Source organism: Chlorocebus sabaeus, chromosome 7 (assembly GCF_047675955.1).
Source record: "Chlorocebus sabaeus isolate Y175 chromosome 7, mChlSab1.0.hap1, whole genome shotgun sequence".
Taxonomy (NCBI): Eukaryota; Metazoa; Chordata; class Mammalia; order Primates; family Cercopithecidae; genus Chlorocebus; species Chlorocebus sabaeus.
The window spans coordinates 120362771-120389859 of record NC_132910.1 but is presented as its reverse complement, the minus strand read 5'-3'; the positions used below and the strand labels follow the sequence as shown (position 1 = coordinate 120389859).

Here is a 27089-nt window from a genome sequence, read left to right as displayed (position 1 = left end):
ATACAAAAATTAGCTGGGGGCATGGTGGCACACACCTGTAATCCCAGCTACTCAGGAGGCTGAGGCAGGAGGATCTCTTGAACACGCGAGGCAGAGGTTGCAGTGAGCCGAGATTGCGCCACTATATTCCAACCTGAGTGACAGAGTGAGACTCTGTCTCCATAAAAAACAAAGCGGATTTGAGGCAAGCCCGTAATTGTAGATTTTTAGAGATAATTTCCATGACTTTTGCAGGTAGTCTTATCTATATTGTTATTTTGTCACTCTTCACCAAAAAATACACCTCTTATGTAACTATTTTACTTAAAGAAAATAATACTTGACCTCAGGTATTCCATGGCAACATGAACAGTTTTGTTAGACATCTGATTTTAAACGCTTGTTAAGAGTTCATTACTTGTGTACCGTTCAAACAGAAAGGCTTAATAAAGTAAAAAGAGGTGGTCATAAAATCCTTGGAAGGGTTGAGGGAGCAGGCTGAGCTTCCAGGAATGACAGTTGTGTGGCTTACAGTGGATTTTATGTCTCTGCCACCATCAAGAAGCTGGGAAATCGAGAACTGCTGCCACAATGAGTGGCTCTAGGACCACATTATCTTTGGTTTAATCTGGGCCAGGTAAATGGATGCCCTATGGTTTGCCTCTCAGCCTGCCTGAGGCTAAGAACCAGGTGCTGGGATCTCAGCTACAGCTGCTGCAGAACCCTCAGATGCCTCTACAGCTGTGCTCACTGATGGAGATCGTGGAAGCACAGCCTCCACCTGATATCTCTTCTGCCTCAGAGATTTTAAAGTATTGCAGCTGCTTGGAAGAAGCTAGGTCCCATGTGGAGCCTGAGCTGGAGAGTAGTAAGGGAAATGCAGCAAACTTTCATGGGAAGTGGTTGGAATAGAGCTGAGTGAGCCAGTCTGCTGTATCAGCCACAGACATGACTTGAAGCCATTTTACTTGTCAGCCGCTGTGTAGTTTGCATTGTAATGAAGAAAGCAAACTCTATCGCTTCAAATACAAATAGATTATCTTTTCTTTGACCTCTTTTAAAAAGTCTCTTTCTTTGACTCTCTCTTTAAAGGGTTTTTGTTCCCTGGGATTTGATAATATAAATTTGCAGTAAAGTGAATTCAAACTAAATCAGCCTACTACAGCCACTAGACTATGCTACGTTCATCCTGGTTTATCTACAGGGCAGCTACATTGTAGATGTCCAAAAATGTTCTTTCTTTTCTAATACCTCTCAGTTTCCTATAAAATGTTGCTTGGTATTTGTAATTTATAACTTCTTTTAAACTCTTCGGATTTACCATTCAATTTAAATTGGTGCCATCTTTATTAGAAACTCTTGTTTTCTTGGTTATTATCTGTGTCTTGCACTAGCATGTAAGTTCCACGCGGGCAGAGGGTTTGTTTTGTGCACAGTATCTGCCCCATAGTAGATGCTCCATAAATATTAATTCTATAAATACCTTGGCATGTAGAAACACCTAATTTTTTCAGGCTGGGTAACATAGTGAGACTGTCTCTTTTTAAAAAACAAGCCTAACTTTTCATTTGTATTATTAGTCATGTTTGAATCTTTTTTAAAAAGAAAGATAACATAGTAGTGGTCATCTAACATAACCCAAGACTCTTCTGGTATCTTTTTTTTTTTTTTTTAAGCTAATTGGAGAACACAGACAATGAAAAAGAAAAAAAAATACATGAGCGATAATATTTATAATTTAGGTGAAGATCAGCAAGTGAGTGTTTGAGGAACTGCCTCCAATAATTTATCTCAAAAACAGGGGTAAAAAGTTACTTGAGATATAACTATTTTAGTATTTCTAAGTATAATAACGGTTTTAGTTTTTTGGGTACCACCTCCTTAAATCAGCTAATCAGAACACTTAAATTTCTTTATATATTTAAAAATTTATTTTTATGGCAGACTGAGTAAGGTCTTTCAAGGCATACCTTTGATCAACACATTTTTATTGTCTTTAGTTGTTATTAAATCTTGTGTCTGCAAGATTTAATAGTAACTAAAGAAATGCAAATTAAGCCAGCAAAGATTTTTTTTAAAGGTTAAAGAATGGTCATAACCAGTGATGGTTAGGGTATAAGAACCCTTACTGATGTGTTAATTGGTAAAACTTTTGTGGAAAGCAGTTTGAAAAATGTTTAAAAAACCATATTCTAAGATTTCTTGATAGGTGACATTGCCAGGTACTGTGTGAAGTACACATTTATACCCTTAACTTAGCAATTTCACTTCTAGCTATTTATTAAAGGGATTTTGGGCAGGTACAGAAATATGTGTATTTATTACAGATTGTTTATCAAATGAAAAATTGGCAACATATCCAGCAATAGGGAAGATTAAGTCAATGTAAACTATCCATATACTATAATACCTTGTTATTGATTTGTTGAATTTGTTATGAAGTGGGCAAATAACAATAGTGTAGAATGATTCCATTTCATACTGTCTAATGCATATGGAAGTAAACATAATTTTTAAATATCTTTGAACAACAAAATTAGGAATTTTTTTTTTCCTTCTGCCTTATTTCCTAAAATAGCTGAGGTAAATAGTTTTGACCTTGGGTCAGGGACCCTTAGGGTCAAAACTATTTGTGATAATAAAATGTTACTTTTGCACCAATGGCACAAAGGTAATGGTGGATAATACTGTTGTCACCTTGGCAGGAATCAAGATAGTGCCACCAGAGTAGCAGCAGTCGTTGCATTATTCACAGCAGGAACATGCAAATGTATTTAAAAATGTTTGTGATGGAGCCAGGCGTGGTGGCTACTCAGGATGTTGAGGTGGGAGCATTGCTCGAGCCCAGGAGTTCAAGCTCATCCTAAGCGACATAGCGAGACCCTGTGCCTGAGTAAAGTCAGTGATGGAGTATACATGTATTAGATGTCTGCCACCGAGTACATCTCTTTAACATTCTGTGATGAAATAGGAAATACATAGAAAGCATTTCTCATACTGAAGTACTGTGGTTTGTCTCAAGGGGGAAAAAAGCCCTTGTGTGATTGAGTTTTGAGATGAACTTTTCCCCAATTTTAGAAAGAGTGACTCATTGACAAACTCTGGTTATTTGGGTGTAGATACTGGCAGTAATTCTCCCACATGAACCAAAGAAAACAACTGACTGACTATATTTTTTGCCAGTGATAAAATTCCAGGTTTCAAATAAAAATTAGATTGAGAAACTTGTAATACTACTGTGAGCTCAATCGCTTTTTGTTCATAATGTTATGTAATGGAGTGAATTTGATACATAAGTTTCAACACTTCCATCTGTATAACTTAGTGAGCCACTATTTCCAAAGGGCCATTGCATGATGCCATATAATATGCATAGGTACAAATTCGTACCTATGATGTATTTGCGTTAAATACATTCTAATGGGTTTAAAGTCACAGCACAAAATGTTCATGTTCATGGTTATGGCTTCAGTTGCACATTGCAGCTTATCTTTAAGCATCACACAGGAAAGTGTTAGAGTAGGTTTCGGTAGAGACAAAAACTTCCAGAAATAGTCATAATAATGTCATATGTATGGGAAGGCAGCTACCAAGTGCCTTCAATAGTGGCGGAGGTAAAAGAGGATATTCTATGTGGGCTTTGATGGATGCCTAAGAACTTACTAGAAAGAATGGGAAGAAGGATGCTTTAGGTAAGGGAGCAGTATGTGTGTGAAAGTGTGGAAATACATGGCACAGGGTACTTGAATGGCTATATGCCATGCCAGAGTGTTGAGGAAGACTGTAAAGATTGATTCACATGGGACTGATGTGATCAAATCCGCATTTTATGGTTGATATAAACATATCATCTAGACATACAGCTGGTGATAATTGAAGGTAAGACTTAGTGTAACTGTGCTATAATCAGAAGTTAGATTTTGATGGCTTGGGTTTCTGTGGCATTTTAATCTACCAGTTCTTACTGGTAACTCTACTGGTTTAATCAACTAGCTCTCTCAACTTGGGTAAGTTGATTATCCTCTGTGCCTTTTTTTTTTCCTGATAAGTACAATGAAGCTAAGACTAGCACCCACTCTCAATGTTCTAAGCCCTTTGATAACAGTGTTGTAAGGAATACTACAAACTCTCAGATGTTGGCAGTGAATAGAAGTGAGTTTCTCCCTAGGAGCTGTTACTCCCTCAGCTTTCTTCCTGGGGGTCTGGCACACCCTTCCCGCTCTGCATCTTACTCCTGACCTTTTAGATTGATGGCAAAAATCTTAACCTGTTTATGATAAGATATAAAATTATTTCCATAAGTGGCGTTAACATGCTGTATATTCACATACTTTTGAAAACTACTTTGGCTTATGCTTTTGTATAAGCTTACAAAGTAGCTTTGCTTTCCTTTTACGTTTTCTAAATTTTTCTTAACACAAACTTCAACATTAAAAAAAAAAAATCTATTGACCTTAAGTGTTATAATAGTGTCCTCTGTCTCCTTAAAAATGGAAAAGAAAAAAAAAAAAGGCCGGGCGCATCCCAGCACTTTGGCAGGCCAAGGCAGATGGATCACCTGAGGTCAGGAGTTCGGGACCAGCCTGGCCAACATGGTAAAAGCCTGTCACCACTAGAAACACAAAAGTTAGTTGGGCGTGGTGGCATGCACCTGTAATCCCAGCTACCTAGGAGGCTGAGGTAAGAGAATTGTTTGAACCCAGGAGGCAGAGGTTGCAGTGAGCTGAGACCTTGCCATTGCACTCCAGCCTGGGTAACAGGAATGAAACACCATCTCAAAAAAATTTTTTTTTTTTTTTTTTTTTTTTTTGAGACATTCTTAGGCTGAAGTGCAGTGACACGATCTTGGCTGACTGATTGGCTGCAACCTCTGCCTCCCAGGTTCAAGTGATTCTCCTGGCCCAGCCTCCTGAGTAGCTGTGAATATAGGTGCGTGCCACCATGCCTAGCTAATTTTTGTATTTTTAGTGGAGACAGCATTTTCCTGTGTTGGCCAGGCTGGTCCCCAACTCCTGACCTTGAGTGATCCGCCCAGCTTGGCCTCCCAAAGTGCTGGGGTTACAGGCATGAGCCACCACGCCCGGTCCCTGAAAACTTTTTCTGATTTCTTGTTTCTGGTAGGTCAGACTTCTCCAAAGTAGTATGCCATATCTTAGTGTCAAGTGATACAATTTAAAACTTGACTAATCTCAGCTTTGTAAATATCCCTTATACTTTTATTGTAGACATTAGAGTACTAACATAAATTTGAATCATATTTGCTCTTTCTGTGACTGGCAATTTTTTATGAATATTGCTTTTCTCTTATTTGACAAAAACTATGAGGGATTTTGACAGAAGTGTTGGTAATTATTCTGTGGACTTATTCTTGCCTAGAATTTGATATTTTTAACTTGGCTAAACTTCCAAAGGTCTTTGTACTTAGTGCAGTGACCTGCCACGTAATGAGGACGTTTACTTCTTTTTCAGATTATTTTTGACGAAAAAACTTAAAGAAGTAACAGATAAAAAGAAAATCAATCTCTTGAAAAACATAGATGAAAAACTCACAGAAGCAGCCAGAGAATTGGGGTACTCGCTTGAACAGAGAACCATGAAGATGAAACAGAGAGATAAGAAAGTATGACTTCAGCCTGTTGGTCTCTGTTTTGTTATAGTGGATTTTTTTCCCCTCTTGATTCCTTCCCATCTCTACTTTCCCCTTCTCTTCCTAGCCCTGTCTTAAGAGCTGGATGCTGTCCCTCAGGGGTGCTAGGAGGATGACACTGAAACAGGGGTCAGATGGCTCCTTTGGGTTGGCACACTGAATTGCACAACTGGTGATAACATTGCTGTGGTATGCCAGTATTTACCACTCTTTTAATCTTGTTTATCCGTTAATCACTTCATAAAATTAAGTGAAAGCTGCTTTGTACCTAATGAAATTTACATACATTTTCTCCAGTAAATGTGTTATATAAGCAGTGCTTCTTTCTTTTTCCTTATTAATCCTATCATTTCCTTTTGCGTCTCTCGTAGTGTCTGTAGTGTGAGGGGAGTATTTTGTAAAGGAGCAAATACTTGTTAGTGTTGGGTTCTTTTGGTTTTTCAGCTATAGATTTCAGAGTAAGTTAGTGACAAGCTGGAAGATTTCTGGTTTGGAGTAAATGAGAATTCTATAGGAGTTTGTTCTTATGGCCTCTGGTGAAGAAAACCATTTGTCACTGGAATGAGGGCTCCCAAGTCTCCTCTAGCCTCTCACCGTTTGTCTGCCCTTGCTGGTTCATCTGAATGTTCTAAGCTAAATGGAGAACTTGTTATTCCTTAATAAACTAGCACTGGTCATGTAGTACCTTAGTGTACTTAGGTTTTAAATCCTACTTCAGTTCCCTCTCTGATCTTGATTCAGCTGCAAGGGTGATATTCTGATAAGCTCTAGGCACTCTTTAGTCCTATAGACTGGAAAGTTTCTTAAAACGTACATTTTAATGAAACGCATTACAACATGGCATTTTCAAAAAAGGTTTTATATTGCTCTTCACCTTTCTAGTTATCATAGGAAGCTTCTCCCCCTTTGTGACTGGGAGGAAGGGTAGTTGTAACCTAGTTAATGTATTCCTAATTTGTTTTGACTAAAGTCTGAGCATCTATACACATAATAGCTGTTAGCAAATTATTTAATCAGTCTTTTTTTATTTTTCTACCACAAGCTATACTTTATTTCAGAGGAGATTTTCTTAATCCTTCCCCATAAATAAGATATGATTGAGTTTTTGTCCTAGACCCCTCCCCCATGAAGTTTCATTTTAGTATTTGTTTGTTATACAAAACAGCTGGTAAAAACAAAGACAAAACAGAACTTAGAAGACAATCATGTTTTTAATCCTCCCCTGTTGATGATTATGCTTTCAAACCCTTTTCTGTTATATGTAAGGTTGTTCTTTTATTGTTTTTGTGAGCGCTTCATTGAATTCATATTTTTCTACTGAAGAATTCAATCCCACTAGTATATGTGAGTTAGTGGCTTTGTTCTTCTGTGTGAGCGTAAGAATATATTCACTCAAGTATGATACAGCACTGTGCAGCACACTAGAAATCAGTGTTTTTATACTGACAGTAACTTAGAGCGTACTTTGGAATGCAGAGTCTTTATGAGTTATATCATTTGACTCTACAACAAATCTGCAAAGTTGGAATTATCCTGTTTTATAGATGAGTAAATTGAAGGTTATAGAGGTTTTGTGTCTTGTCCAAAATCTTAAATGACACATGTAAAACCCAACTTCATAGTTTCCATATTTAGCATTCTTTCCACCCCATCTTCTTACTAATTGGCTCTCTGCCACTTCACCTTTTCCATACCTAGATTTCTTCATAAGGAACATTGGTTAAATGATGCTTAAAATGACGGTGTGGCACTCCATCCACCTGTGATCCGATGCCTCAGGATGCCACCCACCCCTATACAGGTCTTCTAAATTTGTAATCTTATTCTTCTTAATTTCTTAATAAAATTATGATTCTGTTGACTTCTTAATTGATACCTCTTTATGGACAATTAGTACAGGTAATCATCTGTGAAAAATCTGAACATATACCGTCATTCTTGCTGTATGTTGGGCAGCCTGAGTTGGCAACTATAGCACTGCTGTCTTTTTCTTTCGTTATCACTGCTTTATGTCCTGCTTTTTACACTTATGAATATGGTATGTTTATCATTTCATATTGCCAATTTAAGATCTACCTCATAATTTTGAGTGGCTGCAGAATACTGTGCTTAGGTGTTCAAAGTCTGGGTTGCTTAAGATTTTTCACAAATACAATCCTGCCGTAGATATCCTTTTACACCTTTAGTCTCATACTTATCTGGTTATTTTTTTAGAAGAAATTCCTAGACATAGTATTGCCAGGTCCAGAGTAGTTCGTGTGTGTATGTGTGTATGTGTGTTTATAGTTTTTCTTTGCTTGTTTCTCATTTTGTGGGGTTTTCTTTAGTCTTTTTAGTTTTTTCCATGCTGGTAGGTATAAAATTTTTCACTGTTTTAATTAAAATTTCTTTAATTATAAAGTACATTAAATACTTTTCACTGTTGGCCATTTTTTTTTTTTTTCCAACTGCCTGAACTCTGCCCATTTCTCTATCAGGGTTAGAATTAGTCTTTTTCTTACATGTGTTCTAATTTGGATATTAGTCTTTTCCTTGGTTAGACTCCCTTATAGTTTAAAGACATTAATTTTTATCTACTGTTACATTTTACAGATATATTTTATCAGTTAGTCTGTCTTGTGTACTTGATTTCACTGGATAGACTTTTTATTTTTATATAGTCAACTCTTCTCTATCACAAAATTATTTTTTTAAATTTACCTTCTAGTAGTTTTGTGGTTTTATTTTTACATTTAATTCTGAAATCCAGCTGTAGATTATCTCGATAGAAAGATTAAGATAGAAGACAATTACTTCATTTTTTTCCCAAGTGGTAAGCAGTTCTCTGATAACTTCCTTTGAATAATCTACCCTTTCTGGCAGCTTAATAAAGGATAATGAAAAAAGCAAGAGACTGGGAGAATAGGGAGATGAGAGAGAAAAAAGCTTTACGATATAGAGACTTAGGTGAGAGGCCTTTAAAATTAGAGTTTGGTTTTTGGGTTGTGTCCTTCCTCTGCCTTGGAAACTTTTCACTGAATTGCACAAAGAAGTAGAATATTTGTACAAATGTTTTGCTAAGGAAAGACCTAAAAATAATGCCACTAACATGAGCTACAGGAAGAATGGAAACTGGAAGGGTTATGGTGGTAGTTGTAGTTGGGCCTGTTTTTGTCTTTGAAGACTACCACTTAATGAAAGCTCACTGGTTATGTGATTTGCCTCCATAAAGGACACCGCAAACCTAGAAGCTGCCCTACTTTTGGGAAGTTTGCAAACAAGCCTAAATATTCCAGGTAAAAATAGGGGGGTCTGAATTTGGCAGGATGGATAAGAAGAGTCTTGTCCTATCACGTCTTCTTGCTGACAAAAACTGTTCCTTACTCTTTTTCTTTTAGATGCAGGTTCCTCTGTGCTTTCTACCAAGAAGGTACTTTGACCGTAGAGGAAGCCGATATTTTGGCTTGCCTTCTAGGATGTATTGGGTTCTTCCTTAACAAATCAGGATGCAGACTTCCAAGTGACTGGCACAATTAAGAAAAGCCAATTATTTCACAGTTCTGTGGTTACTTCAAGTGTTTAACTTTTAGCTACTTTTCAAGAAAAAAATAGTGTTAAATTTTTACCCTGGAGTTCACATTTACTGAAATAAAATGTCATTGAATGTTACATTTTGGCAGTAATGTTGAGGATTATGTATTTGGGGTTTTTTTTTGTTTGTTTATTTTTTTGATGTCTACTTGCCATGATTACATTTTATTCTTTTCTTTAACATAGGTTGTGACAAAGACCTTTCATGGTGCAGGCTTGGTTGTTCCAGTAGATAAAAATGATGTTGGGTACCGAGAGCTCCCTGAAACAGATGGTAAGGTATTTCATATGTAAACATGTGCATATATGTTAATGCATGTGGAGGAAAGTTTTGCTTGTATTGGGAAGAAGATATGTCCATATATCTTTTGTGACACAGTCACTAGACTTTAGTAATAAAGAGTAAGTTTAGGTTTTAGAGTCTGTCATTCCTGAATTAAAACCGAGTTTGTAGCTGTGTGGCCTTGAACAAATTACTTAATCCTGTGAAACTTTGTCTTTTTCATCTGTAAAAATGAAGTTAATCATTTGCACTTCATAAAGGAATTTGGGGCATAAACAAGTATTAAGATACTTAGCAAAATGCTTGCCTCAGTGCTCAAAATTTGGTAGTTATTTTTAAGAATTTAAGTAATTTTAACCGGTTGCCTACTTCCTGGGAACTATTTCCTAACCTTTGACGTTACAGTCAACTTGCAAAATAGTAATTATTGAAATTGTGTGTGTTTTTATGGTTCTTTGTGAACATTTTTTCATCGGCATATAAAAGTGATTTAGCTTTCAGAAGCCCAAGATCCCGAACTACTTCATCTATAAGTATAAAAACACTTTCAAAATGGACCACTGCACATAACGTAGTTATTGCTACACTGAACATCCAGAATTAAAATTGCTTCTCAACTCTTTTCCCCTCGTCTCCATTCCCTTATTGTGAACAGTCCTTCTGGTATTCCTTTATTGATCATCCTCTTCTGGGAGGATAAAACTTAAAGAGAAATCAAACTTAGCACCTTCTCAAGGAACCACGTATTCCTGCCTAACGCACGTATTTGGCCACCTATTTTTCAGAACAGAACTAACTAGCTGTGGGGCTAACAGAACTAACTAACTAACTAGTCTCTGGGGCTGTGACCTGGACATCTGCATTTAAACCAGTTCTCTAAAGCAGTTCTTCTCAAACTTTACTGTGCAGCGTCTCCAGCCAGTAGATAGAGATGTCTTAGATGGCAGCTATTCATATGGACCTGTTTTCGCTGTACCCCTGCCTCTTAGAGGAGTGTCATAGGGAAGATGAATGTGGCTGAGCTGTCCAGTGTGATGACCACTGAGTGCCTCACATGTGGCGACTGCAACAACATTTGTAACTTGTATTTATTTATTTATTTTTTATTTTATTTGTGTGTGTGCGTGACAGGGTCTCACTCTGTCACCCAGGATGGAGCACAGTGGTGCAATTATCCTATCTCGGCCTCCCGAGTAGCTGGGACTACAGGTGTGCACCATCATGCCTGGCTAATTGGTGTTTTTTGTTTTGTTTTGTTTTGTTTTGTTTTGTTTTGTTTTGTTCTGTCCTGCAGAGACAGGGTCTCACTCTGTTGCCCATGCTGGTCTCGAACTCCTGGGCTCACGTGATCAACCCACCTCGGCTTCCCAAAGTGTTGGGATTATAGGTGTGAGCCACTGTACCAGGCCTGTAATTTTTATTAGTGTAAGTTTAATATAATTTTAATTAGTTTAAGTTTGTAAATTAAAATAGGATTAAATATTTGTTACATTGATTATATGTTGATGTAATACTACTTTGGAAATATGGGTTAAATAAAATATCTTAATTTCACCTGTTTTTTGTTATTTTTTTTAACTCCTCCTCCTGCCCCACCTGTTTCTTTTTTCATGTGGATACTGGAAAAAATGTGTAGGCCACATTGTATTTCTGTTAGATAGGCTGATCTGTCCTATATATCTTCTCTGGAGCCAGAGGCAATTAGTCTCTGATGGGACCAGTGTGGGCCCTAGCTACTGGTCAGCCTTCAGCTTCTTCACTAAGTAATCTTCTCTTCATGTCTGTCCTTAGAGAGAGCTTTAAAAAGCATGATTACTGTCTCTTTTGGGAAAGGTTGAACACATTTGTTGTAGAGATGGGCAGTCTCTAAAACTTTTGGGGTGATGGATGTTAAATTGTAGTGCCCGGGAGTAAAGCCTGTTACCCTACCGTAGTTGTGGTTCTGGGGTTTTATATCCAAGTCTAATATTCTAGCCATTAGATCCTTCTGTATTTAATTAGTTTTGAAGTGTAGCAAAACATAAAAGTGAAGGACCTAATCTTCTTGCTCTTGCCTAGTGTCGTTTGCCAGGAGGTATAATTGACCGTTTATTAACGTCACAATGATGAGCAAATCACAACTAAGTTTGTTCTTAACCCTTTGAAGCTTCTCACAATAACGCTTTTCTTCTTTCTTTTCTTTCTTTCTCCTCTTTGTCGTCTTTCTCCTCATTGTCGTCTTTCTCCTCTTTCTCATCTTTCCTCTCTTTTCTTTTTTCACTCTTGTCGACCAGGCTGGAGTGCAATGACAGGGTCTCAGCTCACTGGAACCTCTGCCTCCCGGGTTCAAGTGATTCCCCTGCCTCAGCCTCCTGAGTGGCTGGGAATACAGGCGCCCGCCACCGTGCCCAGCTAATTTTTGTATTTTTAGTAGAGAAAGAGTTTCAACCATGTTGATCAGGCTGGTCTTGAACTCCTGACCTCAAGTGATCTACCTGCCTTGGCTTCCCAAAGTGTTGGGATTATAGGCGTGAGCCACCGCACCCAGCTGAGGGCACTGTTTTTCATACTTGGTTTTCTGACTGTAGACTGCATACTACTATCCGAAGTAAGAAGAGTTGCCTGCCTAATTTGCCAACTCCTGGACTAGTCTGCTGAAAAGTTATGTAAACTCATGATCTACTCATGGAATACACTTTTTAAAAAATCATGACTGTAGCCGGGCACGGTGGCTCACACCTGTAATCCCAGCACTTTGGGAGGCTAAGGCAGGCAGCTTATGAGGTCAAGAGACCGAGACCATCCTGACCAACATGGTGAAACCCTGTCTCTACTGAAAATACAGAAATTAGCCAGGTGTGGTGGCGTGCACCTGTAGTCCCAGCTACTTGGGAGGCTGAGGCAGGAGAATTGCTTGACCTGGAAGGCAGAGGTTGCAGTGAGCCAAGATTGTGCCACTGCACTCCAGCCTGGCGAGTTCATGACTGGAACTAAATCCTGTGAAATAGTCGCTAATAAAGAAATGCTAGTTAACCTGTTTTTAAGCTTGAATCCTAAGTAGAAAAATTACCAAATTGCCATTCTAAATTAAAGTGCTGCAGATTACTACCCAAGGTGGCACAAGTTGTACTAGTATAAAAAGTCTTAAGAGGAAAAACCCTCTTTATAGTCTTTTTATCTTTGAAGACTGATTCATTTTCTAACCGTGTAGATAATCTTTTATATTATTGATTTCTTTCAGCTGACCTCAAGAGAATTTGCAAGGCAATAGTTGAGGCTGCAAATGACGAGGAGAGACTAAAAGCTTTTGCTCCCATTCAGGAAATGATGACTTTTGTGCAATTTGCTAATGATGAATGTGATTATGGCATGGGGCTTGAATTAGGAATGGACCTCTTTTGCTATGGCTCACATGTGAGTAAAGAAATCCTCCACCTGGTACCCACTGCCACATCTCCCTCCTGTCCTTGCGACATACATCCACACATGAATACATGCACATTTATACCCCCAAATTCCAGCAGAGGTAAGGTAGGGATTCAGCTGGTATTTCAAAATGAAGGTTTTAAAGTGATTTTTTTAAAAGTAGATGTCCAAAAAATGTTTTAAATTCATCTTCTATTCTGGCAAAGGTGAATAACCAAGATTATTTGCCTTCACGCCTACATTAAAGTGAATTTACTTATTAGACACATTATAGGGACATGCCTTCTTGCTGTGTGTGTACGTTTGGGGCTAGGTATGGGGGTGTGTGCACACACCTTAGGCTCCATTTCGTTTCCATTGTGGTGGGGATATTTGTTATTGTGCTTAAATTCTTAGATGAAAAATACACTTTAAATTATTTAAGCTTTATAAGAGATGCTGTTTTACCATTAACTGATTGTTCATTAAATAAGAAAATTTTACTTAATACCTAAACCAGTGCTTACTCAACCATAGTTGCCTGAAGGTCAAAGAGGCAATAAGGTGTAGCGGGCATGTCATGTTTCTGGGGCCAGACTGGTTGTAAATCACGTCTTCCCAGTGTGTAAGATGGGGCAAGCTTTCCACCACCTTTGTATCTGTTTCTTTACCTGTAAGATATGTCTGCACACGTGCACGAGTGCACACCCATCCGCAGATCATTTAATTCTCATTTAACCTACTTTGTAACCAAGTCACAGAGAGGCAAAGCATCTTGCCCAGGTTCACACAGCAGTCTGGTTCCAGAGTCAGTGCCTAAATCAGTGCAGTAATTCCCAGACTGTAAAACGCATGTGACTCATCTGCAGACACTGTTAAAATGCACTCTATCGGTAGGTCCGGGATGAGATCTGAGACTGCCATCCTCCCAGGTGACGGTCATGCTGCTGCTCTACAGACCACACTGAGAGGGGCAAAACTAAACCAGTAGCTCTCCAACTTTAGCATGCATCAGCGTCACTGGGAAGGCTTGTCCAAATGCACACTGGCGCTCTCCCCACCCTCCCCAAGTTTGAGTTCTAGGGTGGGTCCTGAGAATTCGCATTTCCAGCAAGTTACCAAGTGAAGTTGATGCTCCTGGTCAGGGGTGTAATTTTGAGAACCCTGCTATAAACCATATTATACTACTTTTCTTTGCCCACCTCATAGATAGTTATCAGTAAAACTAATCAAAATGTTTAACAGCCAGAATGACAGTCATTGACCAGTCCAAATAGTACTTGACCTAGAGAGGCCCTAGCCATAAATAAGTAGAGCCATAAGATGTGAGCCAGTGAATAGCAAACTCGATTGTTGTGAGAATGAAAGAACGTGTATGAGTTATAAAAAGGTTTAGCACAGTACTTACCACATATTAAGGGCTAAATGTTTATTATGATCAGCAAAAAGGTGGTATATGTAGATAATAGCAGTAATCTAAAATCTTTTGATAAGCCTAAGGCAGTGACTTTTAACAGGGATTGGGAGGCGGTACATGTTAGGGATGAGGGAGAGAAGGAATTTGAGGATAAAGGCAATATGATCTGAAAACTCACTTTCAGCATAGCTATTCTTACAGAATTAATAGGGGAAATAAAGCTTAAACTTTTGACTGGGAATACACCAGAGAGAATAAAAGTATTTGTGGGCATTGTTTGGGGTGAGAAAAAGTTGATAAAACCTGAGGGAATAAGGAAGCTCAGATTTAATTTGGTTTTCTTAATTTTCAAGGTATGCCATTAGTCATCTGGAGCAACAAGACTGCCTCTTAGAGTGCCAGGCGCCTGTCCTGAAATTATGTTCACTAACCACTTGAAGGTGTAGCTAAAATGATTTTGGAAGCAGCCTTTGTTAAACAAGTGCTTTGTTGATACATTTTCTGCTACTTATTAGGATATCTGCTATATTCTCTATTTAATGTTATATTTTTATTTTTCAGTATTTTCATAAAGTTGCTGGCCAGCTGTTACCTCTTGCATATAATCTGTTGAAGAGGAATCTGTTTGCAGAAATTATTGAGGATCATCTGGCAAACAGAAATAAAGAGAACATAGACCAACTTGCTGCATGAGTAAGGTGGCTTTGATTGGTGTACAATATTTCAAAGGACTAGTATCAAACTTGTGATTTTTGTTTTGTTTTTAAGGAATACAAAAAATAAACATTTACTAAAAACGTTTATAAGGTTCTTCTGCCTGGTTTTCCTTGTTTAATGTGCAAGCAAATGGCAGTCAAATCATCTAAATGGTGACCCTAATCACATTTTGGAGGACAACTATAGTCACCCTCTGATATGTCACAGGAAGCCACTGTCTAATGCCTGTGGCTAACTAGACCATCCTTACAGAGTCCTGTTTCAATATTTATCATATGGGCAACTAAGAATATTTCTTCTGAGTCTTGAGTTAATAGCTATAACTTTAAGGATTGGGTTTATGGCGGGTGAGGAGGGGAACAAGAGGAAACTTAGAAGGAAACTCATGACACTGTGATCAACACTCTCCCAGGGTGCCTGACCCCGACCTACCCAGACTGCATTTTGGGTAGTAGTTCCAAGTGACTCCCAGCAAGTAGTCCAGTTATCCCATTATGTATATTATTTTAAATCTTCTCTTGACTCAGTCATTTACTAATATAGCCTAGTATATTGATACATAGTATATCGTTTTGGTATAAGATAGTAATCAGTATACCATTACTTTAAAGTTTTTCATTGCAAATGATTTCACTGGATTTTTAGTACCAATCTGTGGATAGCTGTGTTTTACTAGATCCAGATTTTCCTTCAACCTGATGATATGTCCTTCACCTTAAAAGTAGAGGGCAGGGCCGGGCGTGGTGGTTCACGCCTGTAATCCCAGCACTTTGGGAGGCTGAGGTGGGCCGATCACCTGAGGTCTGAAGTTCATGACCAGCCCGGCCAACATGGTGAAACCCTATCTCTACTGAATATACAAAATTAGCTGGGTGTGGCGGTGCATGCCTGTAATCCCAGCTACTTGGGAGGCTGAGGCAGGAGAATAGCTTGAACTCAGGAGGTGGAGGTTCCAGTAAGCCAAGATCGCACCATTGCACTTGGCCTGGGCAACAAGAGCGAGACTCCGTCTCAAAAAAAAAAAAAAAGGTAGAGGGCAGACCATGAAATGCAGAATAGCAAACTTCCTGGATGGGGCTGAGGAGCGTATAAGCTTTTTTCCCCTTTCTATGAAGTTCAAATTGAAAAAGCACCATCCCCCCCACCCCAGGCCATCTAGTTAAACCTCCACATTGTGTAAGATTGATGTGATTTACTCAAATAACTTCTTGACTAGCCAGTAGTTCTCCAAAGTTCTTACTGTCAGCTGTCCCTTTAAAATATATTTGAGGTACTTATTTATATAAGGGTATGAGGAGACTATTAAAAGACAACACTTAGAATTTTAAATATAAGTAGCATTCCTCATCTCCCCAATTAGGCTGCAAGCTTCTTAAGGGCATATATTTTATGGATGTATATCCCCCTCAGTAACACAAACCTTTGGAATTGCACTTACTGAATAAAATAACCCTGTCACATGTTCTTAAGTGCCAGATAGAATCAAACTGGCAAGAGCTGGGAAACTGATAAGATGCCTGGGAGTTAAAGATTCTTGACTTCTCAGACAAAAAGTCTTCTGGGGTCAAAAATCTCTGCCACAACCAAAATCTGTTCCTTTCTGCCAATGGCTCATGCTGCCTTTGGAGGCAGGTAAGATGCTTTCTTCAAGGTAGGTATCTTTTGTATAATATCTTAACCAAAATGAAACTGAAAAGATCTTCAGCTTCCCTTTCATAACTGCAGGAACTTTTACAGCTCTAATGGGGAGGTCTCAGGTTTTAAGGAACTGCCATTTTAGTTAGGTAAGTAGCTCCAGGCCCTGGAACCATCTGACTGTTAACTTGTTTTATATTAAAACATTACAGTTACAGTTGGCTCACACATATTTTATTAGAAAAGATGACCAAATCACACTGGTCTTAAATAATTTTAGGCCATAAATTTTAAATAAAACGTTAGAAGTTTGAGCTTTTTCCCTCAGATTTCTTTAGTTTCTAAGGGGCTCAACTATTTCTAAATACTGCCCCTAATGTTAACACACTTTTTTTAAATATCCAAATTCATGTATCCCATTAAATATTTGTTTAACTAGAAATATTAATTTTGTCACTTGGTGATCCAACAGTCTCAACTGTGTAGTGTGTAAGATTTTTTTTTTATATGCCTTGTCAGCAATATGGATTCCAGAAGGATTTCTTATCAAGGAACAAATGAAAGGGGACAAAAAAGGTGAATTGGCTTTTCATCCATTCCTCACAGAAACCTAACATGAATGTGTATCTTCAGGAAGCTGGGCATATCAGAGCCAAGATAGAAATTAGACATAAACTCTAAGAATATGGTGGTTATAATTCAGATGATACAGTTGTGAATGGGGTTTCCTGAAGACAGTAACAAGAAATGCGGATTTCCAGTCTCAAACTCCAACCAGTTGTGTCAGAGGGCTACTAACCTGTTTTCAGGAGGTACTATCTTCCAACTACTAAACATTTTTCATTCAAGAGCAAGCTCCCTACAGAAGATACCAAACCTTATCTTTTTCCTTCACTAAAGGCGTAGTCCACTTAAACCTAATTCACTAAAGATTACGTACCTAGGATCTGGTCACTCAATGGCTATAGTAGCTTCCAAATGGCATCTATATACCTCTGTTCTCTGAGAACAGTTTAAGTGCCTAGGCTCTTTCATGAATGAAGAACTTTGATCCAATCAGGATTTAACAGAAAAGCATTACCAGTTCAAATTTAGCTAAGCTCACCTCTCAGAGTTCAATAATGGAGTTTCTATATAACCTCTCAAACATGTATGTAGGATGATAACACCCAAGGAAAAATGAAAGCTACAAAACAGATTGCTATATACTACTCTGCAGTGTCCTAAGACCTTTGCATTACCTCAAACACTGACCTTACCAGCTTAATGGCATTCTGTGCAAGCTATTCCTATCATAATTAATTTTAATGTCTGGCTGGACACGGTGGCTCACACCTGTAATCCCAGCACTTTGGGAGGCCACCGTGGGCAGATAGCTTAAGGCCAGGATTTCGAGACCAGCTTGGGCAACATGGTGAAACTCTGTCTCTAAAAAAAATACAAAAGATTAGCCAGGCGTGGTGGTGCACACCTGTGGTCCCAGCTACTCAGGAGGCTAAGGTGGGAGGATTGCTTGAGCCCAGGAGGCAGAGGTTACAGTGAGTCGAGATCGTGCCACTGCACTCCAGCCTGGGCGATGTACATATGTGTATATATATATGTAGGTGATCCCTACAATACTCTAACCTCGACTTACTCTTTCAGTGATCTAGATTAGGGATTGACTGACAGACTAGAAACTAGTACCTTCTCAGTGCCAATGAAAACCTCCCAAATCTCAACCTCAAGCATCCTACTGTCTTAACATCATCATTCATCCTTCCGTCTCTTTCCCTCTAGTAATTTTTAAACACGACAGTCCCCTACAGTTCACAAATGTAACCACCTTTTTCATTCTTCATCCACTCCATTCCTGATTCTCTTTACCGAGCCTTTAGATTCTCCTCCCCATCATTACAATCACTCCCTGCATCCTCCACTCCACTGCCCTTCTCTGCATTTGTTGTATGTATCTGTTAACCTTAAGCCAGGTTTTAAAAACTGCCTATTCCTTACCAGAGTCTGCTCAGTACCAGGTGGCTGGAGAAAAAACACAACCGTGGCAGCCTGTGTTATTGTAACCTCAAGTTGGTCACGCTGGATGCCCATCGATCCTACTTTCTCATCTCTCAATCCCCAAACCCAACTCCCATCCTCAGTTTATTTCACTGAGAAAATAGGAGCAACCAAAATAACTTCAACAGAATCCCACTGCCTTACCAACTACCCCTTCTTATACTCTGCCTTTCCTCCTTTCTATGAAGGTTGAATGTGTGTCCAAGACCCCATCCTCCCTTGCTTGCTTAAGGGCCTATTTTTCCTCTCAAACATTCCTATCATTAACAGAAAGGCTATAATTTCCTGCATCTTAAAATCTGATTGTTCTCAGATTAATTTTCCCTGTCAAACTATCAATAGCAGAAGAAGCTATAATGTCCTGCATCTTAAAATCACGCATTACTTTCCTGGAAACCTCACAGGAAGAATTGCAATCGTCGTCGTCTTCCAATCTCTGTTGGATCCACTGCTTTCAGGCTTTGGCTTGCCACCATCGTGCTGAACCTGCTCTGGGGGAAGCTATCAGTTCTCTCTACATTGGTGCATTTTGAGCCCTCATTTACTTCACCTATCAGCAACACGTAACAGTTAATCATCGCTCCTTGAAACTATTATTCATTTGGTTTAGGGGACTACCCTTCTTGAGACAGGGTCTTGCTCTGTCACCCGCTCTGTCACCCAGAATGGAGTGCAGTAGTACCATCATAGCTCACTGCAGCCTCCAACTCCCGGGCTCAATCGATCCTCCTGCCTTAGCCTCCTAAGTAGCCAGGACTACAGGCATGTGCTACCATGCCCAACTCATTTTTATTTTTTAATTTTTTGTAGAGACCTGGTCTGTGTTTGCCAGGCTAGTCATGAACTCCTGGGCTCAAATGATCCTGCCCAACCTTGGCCTCCTGAAGTGCTAGATTTGCAGGCCTGAGCTACCACACCTAGCTTATTTTTAAATAAATCCACCAGTGGAATACCCTTCTTTGAATGTCACTACTCGCAACCCAACCTCACTGGTGGCTCCCTCATTTGCTGGCTCACCTCCCCAAATCTAAACATAAGCATGCTTCAGTGCTTAGTCCTTGTACCTCTTCTCTGTCTGCACTCAATCCGTGGTACTCTCCTGTCTCAGGATGATGCCGCCCGTGTAGCTCTCAGGCTGGGCCTTTCTCCTGAACTCGAGTCTGATACATGCTAATGCCTATGTGACACCCCCACTTGGAAGTATAAAAGACACTTAAAACAATGTCTACAACCAAAATTTCTCTGCACACAACACCCCAGCCCCAATCTATTCTTAAGTCTTTCCCAACTCAGCCAGTGGCCATTCCATTGTTGTCATTAGCCAAAAACTTTGCAGACATCCTTGACTCCTCATCACACTCTATATCCAACCCATTCACAAGTCCTGTCTATTCTACCTTCAACATGTCTAGAATCCAACCACTTTCAGCACCTCCACCAGCTTCAATCAGGTTCAGATCTCTACCATATCTCACCTGAATTATTCCACAGTCTTCTAGCTGGTCTCCTGTTTCCACCTCTACCGCTTTATAGTCTATTCCCAACAAAGGAGTCCGAGGGATCATTTTAAGTCAGATTATGTGACTTTTCTGCCTCACTGGCTTCTCATTTTATTTAGAATAAAAATCAAACACCTACACTCCCAACCTCTTTCCTTATCACTTTCTTCCCTCTCATCCCTCTCCAGCTAGTGACCCACTCGGTGTTCCTTGAACCTGGCAGGAGAATCCTTTGTATATAGCATTTTCCATTTTCTCTTCTTACATTTTTTCTCGCAGATAAATGTACTTCTCTCACTTTCTGTAGGTTTCTGTTCAAATGCTTCCTTATCCCCGAGGCTTTCCCTGATCACCCTCAATAAAAATGGGGTGGGTGCACACAGGCACACACCTTCACTTTCTGTCCATTAGAAAAACTATTACCATGAGGATTCTTGACCGATTTCATATATTCTTAACAGTGTGCAGCACATAAAAATCATTTTTTAAAAATTGCTGAACTAATCCATATGTATCACCATCTGACATACTATAGATTTCTCTTCCTGCTGGAATGAAAACTTCAAGAACATAGAATAGTGCCTGGCGACCAGCAATTGTTAAGTAAATACTCAGAGAATATAAATGATCTACTCTGAACTTTTAGTGTGTTCCTTTTTACTAAAAGCTTAATAGTAAAAGACCACATCTTACTCAAAGGTTGTTACTTACCACCCTCTTCTGGCAGTTCTATTAGCAAATGTCCAAGGTGATTTTTTAAAGACGTGTCAATAAATCGTTTTACCTCTTTTCATGCAAATAGCGTAATTTTTCTTGCAAAAAGAAAAAAAATCACTTTTGAAAGTGAGCTGAAATGATCAGTTTTCTGTAGACCTGCAGCTTTCACTGACAAACAGGGGTGCTAAACCACTGCTGGTGGTATGAACATCCTGCTGTCGATCCAGCATCTATCTACTCTTCTATTGCTCCTTGCTTGCAAAGTGTAGAAATGCTTTGTAACCTGAGAGAAGCATTATAATTATTACCTTTTTGGGGCTCCCTGTGCCAGGCGTATCGGCCTACACTGCATAGGGCAGCAGTGAAGAGGGAGGACTGTTACAGATATAATTAAAGGCCAAAACCACACATTGTCATATAGATTTTAATAGATTTTCTGATTAACTCATCACAGTAATCATTTTTACTGTAATGATATGCAGCTTTACTACACTAGTATAAATAAAAACAGATAAATACAGCTCTAGGTAACATCACAGATTAACTAAGCATTCTTTGTGAACCAAAACTGAAAACAATTATTAAGAAGAAGAGATGCTGACACCCTTGCCCATTCTCATCATACCTTCTCAAAAAGGGTATTCAAATAAGGCGCTACAGTTATTATATTGGTAAATTAATTTGCCAATTAGCCAGGCACAACAATTTCATGGTCTCTACTATTTCATTTGGTTGAAAAGGAGACACACCTCAATGTACGAAAAAGAAAATGGAACAGATAACACCAAAGAAAACCACTGAGTGCATTAAAAATACGGCACTTTTCCTGTATTTTAGCAGTAAGACACGCTAGGGATAGAAATACACCAAAAAAGAAGATTAATGCTTTAATTAATATCCACTCTGAAATGTCAGTCTCTGAAGCAAGATGGGCAATGAAAGGAGCAGAAATAAAAAAGAGAAATATGGAAAATAAACTCCATGTGAAGTTTTATGAAGCTATCTGCAAAGAAACCGATTTCTCCTTTGAAGGCTTGTAACTCGAGACAGTAAGTTATCCAGCAGCCATGCTGAGGAGTTCATAGTCTAGCAATACCTTGCACAGAGGCAAAAACACTTAAGACAAGTTGGAGATATACAGAACTATCATTGAGAAATGATTTTAGTCTGGATGGCCCAAAAACCTTTGAAAGGGCTATGAAGAAAACTTGAAGTCTATCAAAGGAGGGAAGTAATAAGGACTAATCTTAGGCAGACAGCACAGCTAAGAATGTTTCCCAAAATCCTGAAAATTTTGCTCAACTTTCAATCCTCATTATTATATGGCTTCATGATCTTATAAGTCTTCAAGACCTTACAGATCTTAATAGGTATATTATAATTAAGAACTAGGAAGTGAAGAATCACTTTCAAAATGTAAAAACAGCTCATTGCCAGTTGTGTTTCAGAAAATGTCTGTCTGGGCCAGGTGCAGTGGCTCAAGCCTGTAATTCCACCACTTTGGGAGGCTTACGCAGGCGGACTGCTTGAGCTGAGGAGTTGAGACCAGCCTGGGCAACATGGCAAAACCCCATCTCTACTAAAAATACAAAAAAAGTAGCTGGGCATGGTGGCGCATGCCCGTAGTCCCAGCTACTTGGGTGGCTGAGGCGGGAGGATCACTTGAGCCCAGGTGGTCAACCCTGCAGTGAGCCAAGACCATGCCCCACTGCACTCCAGCCAAAGAAAAGACAAAAATAAAATGCCTGCTTGCAAAAACTTCATTTTCCTATCAAAAATGCATAATTACAGAATATTTAGGCCAGTCCTTTGAGTAAACTGCCTTTGCCAATTGTGAATTAAGACTGTGATTAAAACAGACAATTCCAAAAACAAAAATCCCAAATATACTCCAGTGCATTTTAACTCATCCTGCAAAAAATGTCCAAACCATCATTGACCACTTCAAATATGGATGTGACCTAGCTCGAGATTCAAAGGTTATTTTCATATTAAAATTTTAACTGCTATCTTTGCAATTCTATTGTTTTCAAATTTTTTGTTTGTGTTTTTTTTTTTAAGAAGGTAAACACTAACTTTTGGTTTTATTCTCCAAAGTAATGTAGTTTTTCAGTTTTCCAGTTAATGTAGTTTTTCAACTTTCCAGTTAACGTAGTTTTTCAACTTTCCAGTTAATGGGTCAAAATGGACAGGTCAGAAGACATAATCCGGAGGATGGCAGTGAAAGATCAGAGAACGGTTTATGTACACACTGGATCACAGAGAGAGAACCACAACCTCTTTTTAAACCTTTGTTCCCACTGTAAACTTTGTTCATATCTCCATATTTGTAAGTCTGAGTTATTCTATAAAAATCACATTAAAAAGGTAAAATTACTTAAGTGCAATATTAACTGATCTGTATTTTATAAATTTTAATCCATAAAAATATAAATAAGAATGGTAAATTTTTAAGAAAAAAAATATACATTTAGTGCAAGTTATGAATTACATTTCTTCTTCAGTGTCAGCCATGTGATATCTTGAGAAAAGAAAAGAATGACTGATCTAATTTCAATTTTAAAAATTCCAGTGTTTTAACATGCAATTAATACCAGATACAGCTAAACAGAATACTTCCTTCTCTTTACTGTCAAAGCAGCAGCATTTTGTTTAATTATGCTGAACAGCACTTGTATATCATAGTAGTTTTAGAAATAGAAAATTTGCATAAGACCAGGTCACATTATCCATAAAGTCTGAGAGGAAAACAAAAAAGAAAACTCTTTATCCTTTAAAACCAAGCTTCATTGTTTTCGGTTTTGAGCCACATGGCACACAATGAGAGATTTCGTTCAGGCTTCCTTCCAGATTTTACCTGTTTGATCAACCTTTGTTGTGGTGCATGTGTACTGTTCCAAGCGTTTAGTGATGGTACAAACTACATGGTTAATGGCACAAGAAACACTCCCTTCTTGTGATGAAACCTCAGTAAAATCACAGTACATCTCAATATGAGAAAGGACTGCTTCAAAAGGGTACACCGATTTAAAGAGGCTTTGTTACAGCTCAGGAGAGAGAGAGAGAGAAATAAAGGCTCTTCTGGAATGTAGAAAGGTAATGCTTAACTATACAATTCATGAATTAAACAGAACAGTTTTTTGATTTAAAAAAAAGGGCAAGACCTTGCAGTTTTATAGATGGCTCAATTCAAAGCAATCCCTCCAGAAACAGGGACTGATAATGTGTCTTTGCAATGTTGGAGCAACAGGCCAGGTGCTCGAGGACTCTGCTGTCATCTCTGTCGAGGCGCAAGCCTGCACTATCAGGCACATCCTCAGCTGAATGCATCCAGTGCAGAACAATAGGAGTTGATATGCTGCTTTCTGTTAGGCGGGAAATACCTCACTCCTTTCCTTCTCTCTCCTTTCCCTCCCCAAACAACTCCTCCATTCCACCAGCATTATTTGCAAACCACGTTGCAAACACCCGGCTTTTATATTTCCTTTCTTTTTTTGTAAAGGAGGAAAAAAAAGTAGACGACTCCCTCGGGTTAAAGAGTTGTGCTATTCAACAAATAAACTTCCTCTTCTGTTTCTTCTCTCTCCTCATCTGTGAGATTCAGTTGAACATTATTGAAGCGGGGTCTTGGTTTGCCGTCTGGGCCATATGCCGGAGGATATCTTTTTTTGTTATAATGCCAAGGAGGCGCCTGAAAGGAATAAACAGAAGATTCCCATGAAATAAAAGGGAAAATAAAAGGAGAAGCTAAATCTATAGCTAAATCCTTTTTGTTGACAGGAATAGAGCAAAGCAAGCAGCCTGATTTTGTATTTCCAAAAAGTACTTTATTGGTAAAGATATTAAAATTATCCAGCAACCATCCTTTGGTATAAAAAGTTACTATGGTCACTAATAGTATGACAGCCTTTCCACTGAGAGTCTGAGGACTGCATGCCTCAGTGAAGCACAGCTATTTTGATTAATGTATGCCAACAAAAAAGTAACAAAAAATGGATGGATGTATGAATATGAAATGATACTGATCCCATCTGAGAAGGAAAATTGATTGCCATCACATTAAGAAAGCAAAAATGATGACCAAATCCTCTGAGAGAGTCTCGCTCTGTAGCCCAGGCTGGAGTGCAATGGCGCAATCTCAGTTCACTGCAACCTCCGCCTCCTGGGTCCCGGTTCAAGCAATTCTCCTCCCTCAGCCTTCCAAGTAGCTGGGATTACAGGCACGTGCCACCATGCCCCGCTTATTTTCAGTAAAGACGGTTTCACCATGTTGGCCAGACTGGTCTTGAACTCCTGACCTTGTGATCCACCTGGCGCGGCCTCCCAAAGTGCTGGGATTACAGGCGTAAGCCACTGCGCCTGGCCACTTTACCTTTTTTTAACCAAAATTAACCAATTTTTCAAAGATAATTTAAGGATTGCCCACTTGTATAAGAATCTTCATGAAAGCACATACTATTGAGATAAAATGCATATAAAATGGTCAACACAGAACAGCAATCCCAAACATCAGAGCCCCAAGAACAAAGCTATAAAAGAACCCAAGTTTCTAGGACACTTATCAGTGTTTTCCTTTTTTTGATTTAGGCCAGAAAAGTTAAGATACAGTGCTTTTATGAAAGTCTTAGTTGTTAATGCTTACATTAAAAGATAGGTGAAAAATCAGAAAGCAGTCCTAAAAGATTATTACAGGTGAAGCAGAAAGCGGAATGAATGAGTTGCTACGATAATATTCTGGTTAGTAGTTTTTAAAAAAAGGATGCATGAAACACTTGTGAAATATTAGCATACAACAGGAATACATAATCAGTTGTGCACTTAAGCAAACTGGGACAAGTTTCATATAGGTATGACAATTGCAGGGCAAAATAATTTCAGGCATTAATTGCTAAAGCCAGACATTTTTTATGTTATGCAGTAAGATAATTCAAATTTGTAGTCATGAAACCACTAGGACATAAAGCCAGTTAAAATGAATGCATTTGACTCTAAAAGCTGCTTATAGCATTCTAGAAACATCATACAAAAGGGACACACACAAAATCTAGGTACAATTCACTAATGAGATGGCAGGACACACACTGTGACTTTGAAGATATGCAGGGTATAGCAGAAAAAGAACTAATGCTATGATCACAAATAATATACACATTACACTCTAGGTAGTGTGCCCATTAAAAAATCAATTTAACTGAAAGCAATTCTAATTGCTAAGCTCCTTTAAAATCCTTCAGGAGCTTAGATTTACCATAAGACTACCACAAGATCAGAAAACATTAAAAAAAATAAAAATAAAAAAGGGCTTGGGAGGGGGATGGGTCAGACATTTTTAACCAGTCAGGAGTCTTCTGAGACCGGTATATCCACTGAGGTAGACAGATTTGCCATATTCACTTTAAGAATGTCCAATAATATTCACTTATTCCACTACCAAACTGTTTACAGTTCTGAAATTGTAATGAAGGATTTGATGAGAGGTGTTACTTTTGCTTACTTTCTATAAATGGGATTTTACACATATCTAAATTTATCTTACAGACATATTTTATCAGATACAAATGTAATTGGCAGCATAGTAGGATATTTTTGTTCAGCAGATATCTGGGAAAGAGAGAACTCAACAGTTCACAAGTTTCATGCTTCCTGACTTCTAAGGTGTCTAATGAGGAGATCTGATATATCTAATCACCAAGGGTTCGACGTGCTGCTTTAGTTGCTCGAGATGCTCTAATATGTTCTTCTTTGTGATGATCCCCAAGACAATCCTGAAACAGATTATTATGCTAATAACTGTGTGAGAAATTAAATTAAAAGAGGTTCCAATCATAATGATAAAGAATGAGAGAAAAAATAAGAACATGAACCATAAGAATGAGTCTCATGAACCTTAGGAAATGAAAACAAAAATGATTTAAAGTTCCAGGTTCCTTTTGCATAAATTCTTCTGACTTTCAAAAGTGACACAATACTAATCTTCAATATCAGTGGGTTTTCTTTTTAAATTAAAAATAATATTATGAAAGTTTGGAATGAAGATGACTACAAAGCAAAATACAAAATAAACTTAATATTGATACATAGCTATAGACCTCTGACATGTAGAGTTTCATTTACAATGTTCTTTCCTCAGAGGAAAATATTTTTCTAATTTCTATGATGTCACAACACAGCAGCTATCATCTGGAT

The 27089-nt window shown here is 38.5% G+C and overlaps 2 protein-coding genes across 5 annotated transcripts in view; one reads left to right on the top strand and one right to left on the bottom strand.

The window, feature by feature from the left end:
* HPF1 (histone PARylation factor 1) overlaps window positions 1-15079 on the top strand; it is a 32005-nt gene extending 16926 nt beyond the window's left edge. The window contains exons 5-8 of the mRNA XM_008000249.3: window positions 5449-5599; window positions 9383-9470; window positions 12700-12872; window positions 14842-15079. Of these exons, the coding sequence (XP_007998440.3) occupies window positions 5449-5599; window positions 9383-9470; window positions 12700-12872; window positions 14842-14973 (544 nt within the window). The 3' untranslated portion in view covers window positions 14974-15079. The remainder of the gene's footprint in view (window positions 1-5448; window positions 5600-9382; window positions 9471-12699; window positions 12873-14841) is intronic.
* A 6232-nt stretch (window positions 15080-21311) lies between these two features.
* Window positions 21312-27089, bottom strand: part of CLCN3 (chloride voltage-gated channel 3) — a 102432-nt gene continuing 96654 nt past the window's right edge. For 2 of the 4 annotated variants that reach the window (XM_008000244.3, XM_008000245.3), the window contains 2 exons: window positions 26593-26668; window positions 21706-24594 (listed from right to left, as the gene is read on the bottom strand). In XM_008000244.3, coding sequence (XP_007998435.3) covers window positions 24436-24594; window positions 26593-26668 — 235 coding nt within the window. In that variant the 3' untranslated portion in view covers window positions 21706-24435. Of the gene's footprint in view, window positions 24595-26592; window positions 26669-27089 lie in introns of all 4 variants that reach the window. The other 2 variants (XM_008000246.3, XM_008000248.3) reach the window with 1 other exon arrangement.